General features: G+C 35.5%; 1 protein-coding gene across 1 annotated transcript; it reads right to left on the bottom strand.

Moving 5' to 3' along the window:
• Nucleotides 1–1,014: 1,014 nt before the first annotated feature.
• On the bottom strand, nt 1,015–1,626 carry LOC149176248 (ethylene-responsive transcription factor ERF017-like). Its single transcript, XM_089421402.1, has one exon. It carries the CDS (start codon nt 1,624–1,626, stop codon nt 1,015–1,017), a length of 612 nt encoding a protein of 203 aa, XP_089277528.1.
• Nucleotides 1,627–4,141: the final 2,515 nt, after the last annotated feature.

Here is a 4,141-nt window from a genome sequence, read left to right as displayed (position 1 = left end):
AATTTAAAATAGGTACAATTTTAAAATTTATAATAATTTACATATTTATTAAATGAGATATACAAAATTTACATTATTTACTAATTATAGTTAACAATTTCAATCTACCACTTGATATTCCGTTTTGCCTAAAAGATGCATTATTGTTTTGAATTTAATTGCATTTTAAAAAATATTTTGAACTTAGATTCTCTATAATAATTTACATGTTTATTAAATGAGATATACAAAATTTACATTATTTATTGATTATAGTTAACAATTTTAATCTACCACTTGATATTCCATTTTCTTTAATAGATGTATTATTGTTTTGAATTTAAGTATATTTTAAAAAATAGTTTGATTTAAAATTTTCTATAATAATTTAAATATTTATTAATTGTGATATATAAAATGTACATTATTTATTAATTATAATTAATAATTTCAATCTACCACTTGATATTCCATTTTGTCTAAAAGATAGATTATTGTTTTGAATTTAATCGCAATTTAAAAGATATTTTGAGCTGAGATTTTCTAGCAATGCAATGTGCGGCTGGAGAGTGACCACTCTAACACGCACTTAGCTTTCACAATATGGTAGCTATGGAGCTTTGACAATCTTCTTTTATCGTTATGGAATTACGTATTGACATAGGTCAAAACACATGTTTGTATGTCAAAATATATTTTGAAGTAGTTGGCACAAGATGTTTTATAATTTTAATATTAAAAAGATTATTTATGACTAGTTGTGGAGTGAGTCAATATGTGATTAAAATATAATTTAAAATGTATTAACCTTTAATATTATTTATTTTGTTTAAATATTAATAATATATATATATTAAATTTTGGTATCTTAATAGGACTAATACTATAACAATCACTATTCCCTGCACAACCATAAATATCTCTCCCCTACCATAATCATAATCACAAAATATACTGCCAAAACGTTCCGAACTTGAAAGCGAAAGATACCAAGAAAAAAAAGTGAGTGGCCACGATTCCATTTATCTCAACTTGTCAGAAGTTCCACAAGTCGAGAGAAATGTAGCCATCCTGCTCCTCCTCCTCCTGCAAAGTCGGAATGAAGTCCAACGCAGGGGTGTCGTCAATGGACGGGAAATTCTGGAATTTAGGGCACCCACTGCTGTCGAACAGACACATCCAGAAATTTCGCTGCTCCGAAATCTGCTCGCTGTTGCTGCACAACGCCGTTTCTGAAACCAAAGATGATTGCGACGGGGAGACGAGGGAGCCGCCATTATTGTTATTATTAGTGTCTGGACAAAGGCAAGTGGATGGGAGTTCGTCCCGGGCATATTTAGCGGCCGCGACCTGAATCTGGCTGGGGCAAAGAGAAGACGCCGACGGAATGGAGGGTACAGAATCGGGAAAGTTGAATTTGGCGTCGGGCCCTCTTAGGCAATACACTGCAGCATCATAAGCGCGGGCGGCTTGTTCTGCCGTTTTGTAGGAGCCGAGCCATATCTTCGCTCTGGTTTTGGGCGTACGGATTTCGGCCCCCCAACTTCCCCATTTTCTCATTCGAACTCCCTTAAATTGGTGGCAATTTTGTCCAAGACATTTGTCTGTTGGGTATGGCGAATTGTGTTCTCGGGAGGGTTTCCCCATATTTGGCTACGCAATGCCAACGATGTCTGTGGAAGGTAAACAGTGAACCACAATTTCTATATGAGGCGTAGAGCTTGGTAATCGCTGAACTGCAAATCTCAAATGAAATGAAGATGCATTGTGGAGGCGAGTTTTTATATGTATGGTTCAAGCGCGTATGCGCGTATGGTTGTGATTCCGGGAAGAAATGCCAGAGGGGGGAGTGTCCCTGAGATATATTCAAAACGTGAGAGAGCTGTCTCTACGCACGCTGTGGCCCACCACAACTCACGAAACAACAATTCATGTTGGAAGGTGTGACGTTGACGTATATAAAGCGCAAGTCTAAATTCACAATGGCGAATGCTATTTCCAACCCTATAGCAATATAAATGCCCTCTCCCTCGTCCTTTCTCTCCACGCTCCATTCATTTGTTCACGCGCTGTCACTCAGAGGGCGAGCGCTATTTCCCTAGCATGTCAAAGGGCATTTATATTGCTATAGGGTTGGAAATAGCATTTGCCACAATATACACCGTAACATGTGACGTCAATGTAACAAGTTTACCAGATTAACCCTTTAAATACAGTAATAAAAGAAGAAGAAGAAAAAGAAACACACCAATACCTAGTAAAAATGCAAATAGTTGCAACATTGTGTTGTGGGTTCAAAGAACTTTGATAATGAGACAAGTGTGCAATAGGATACACCCACCCCCCATTGAAACTCCTTGGCAAGATAAGGTGGGTCATCCTTAGGGGTTGGCTAAAGATCCACTAACTAATAAGAATTACATAATCAATGAGATGCCACTTCTTTTCAATTGTCTTCTAAGTGAACAAAAGTATTTACCAAATTTTCCATCAATGAAGTAAAAATAAGGGAAGTGGACAAAAATTAGAAAACAAAGCAAAAAGGAAGGAGATTGGGCATAAATTACAAAATCAAACAGAAAAATAGTAACATTCTTATAAATACTATTGAAAATAAATTCCTTCAAGATCAAAAGATGAACACAACTAAAATTTAATGTTTTGAAAAATAGTAACATTCTTATAAATGTTATTGAAAATAAATTCCTTCAAGGTCAAAAGATAAACACAACTAAAATTTAATGTTTTGAAAAATAGTAACATTTTTATAAATGCTATTGAAAATAAATTCCTTCAAGGTCAAAAGATAAACATAACTAAAATTTAATGTTGTTGTTTTTGTTTTCGTTTTTTTCTGTGTGTGGTAATTGAGGGATTTCAAGTAACCACTCTACAAAAAAGAGAATTACACTTTCAAGAGGTTATTAGATAGATTATTCTCTAAAAATAAGAAATTTTAGAAACATAAAAGAATTGAGATTAAACCATATATATTAAGGTTATATTTGGAATTTTATTATATTTATATATTGTTGAGCCTACATATATTTGTCTTTTCCTTCTGCTCATGGCTTATTTGAAGTGGCCCTTATCGCTGCAATTCTGTCAAAATTTGATGTATCGTTGCATTTACCTCTACTTGTTTCTCTTGTGCTTGTATGATTTTGTCATTGTCTTCCTTAAAAATCCTTATTTATTCCTTTAAGCTTCTCAATGTATCTACCAAATCAGAAGGGTTCCCCAGGCCACGTTGGTCATCTAATCCATAGGGAGAGTCTCAGGGATTGTAGTCTACCATATTACTAGTCATCTTTGATATTCTTCTTGCAATGTATATGATGTTAGCTAAACCAAATCACAATAAACCAATGTACCTTAGTATAGTTCAGGGAGGATACCTCGCCTGCAAGGTAAAAAAATCAGAGTAATACATGTATAACATAATCATGGAAACATATAGAAATATAGCACATAAGCATATAACTATATAACCATCATTCTAGCTAGAGTCTAGTCATCATGCATGACCATATCAATTACACATACCATGACCACATGCATGACAACAACTACCACATCATTATTTGCTTGACCACATGTGAGCAATAATGTGCATGAAAAATGCATAATCAACCATACACTCATGATGACAAAATCGACAACAACACCATCAACTTCACATGGCGACATTACTAAAACCATGACCCATACCATACAAATGCAAAAAGCACATGGTATCCCAACATAAGAAACACATATGCAACTGACATGAATTCATGACCAACACACATCCCATCTAGTTTGAAGGGTGAACCATGCTCTGATATGATTTTGTAACACCCTCCTCCCACATCTACTCAAGTAACTAGCCATGTGGGGTAAACATGTGACGAGAAGTTACTATGATATGAGTCGACCTCCTAAGTCATGTTAAGAAAGTGGAATCGTTGGAAACCAACCATACAGAGCTTCCACAACAGAAACAAGGACCTCAGGAACCATCCTCACCACTCAGGTAAACACTCCCTTAGTCCCACTGAGTTTTTTGACCAATTAACCCTCGGACTCTCCCATGATATCAGCATGCTAGCATCCAAAGGGATATGGACGCTCCCACAGTATGGCATGCCAACGTCTAGGGACAATTTTGCTCAGTTCCATG

The sequence above is a fragment of the Pinus tabuliformis genome, chromosome 4_1 (assembly GCF_031772625.1).
Source record: "Pinus tabuliformis cultivar Carrire ecotype Pingquan chromosome 4_1, CPIR1, whole genome shotgun sequence".
Lineage (NCBI taxonomy): Eukaryota > Viridiplantae > Streptophyta > Pinopsida > Pinales > Pinaceae > Pinus > Pinus tabuliformis.
Note: the sequence above shows the minus strand (reverse complement) of the source record. Positions and strands in the feature narration are given on the sequence as shown.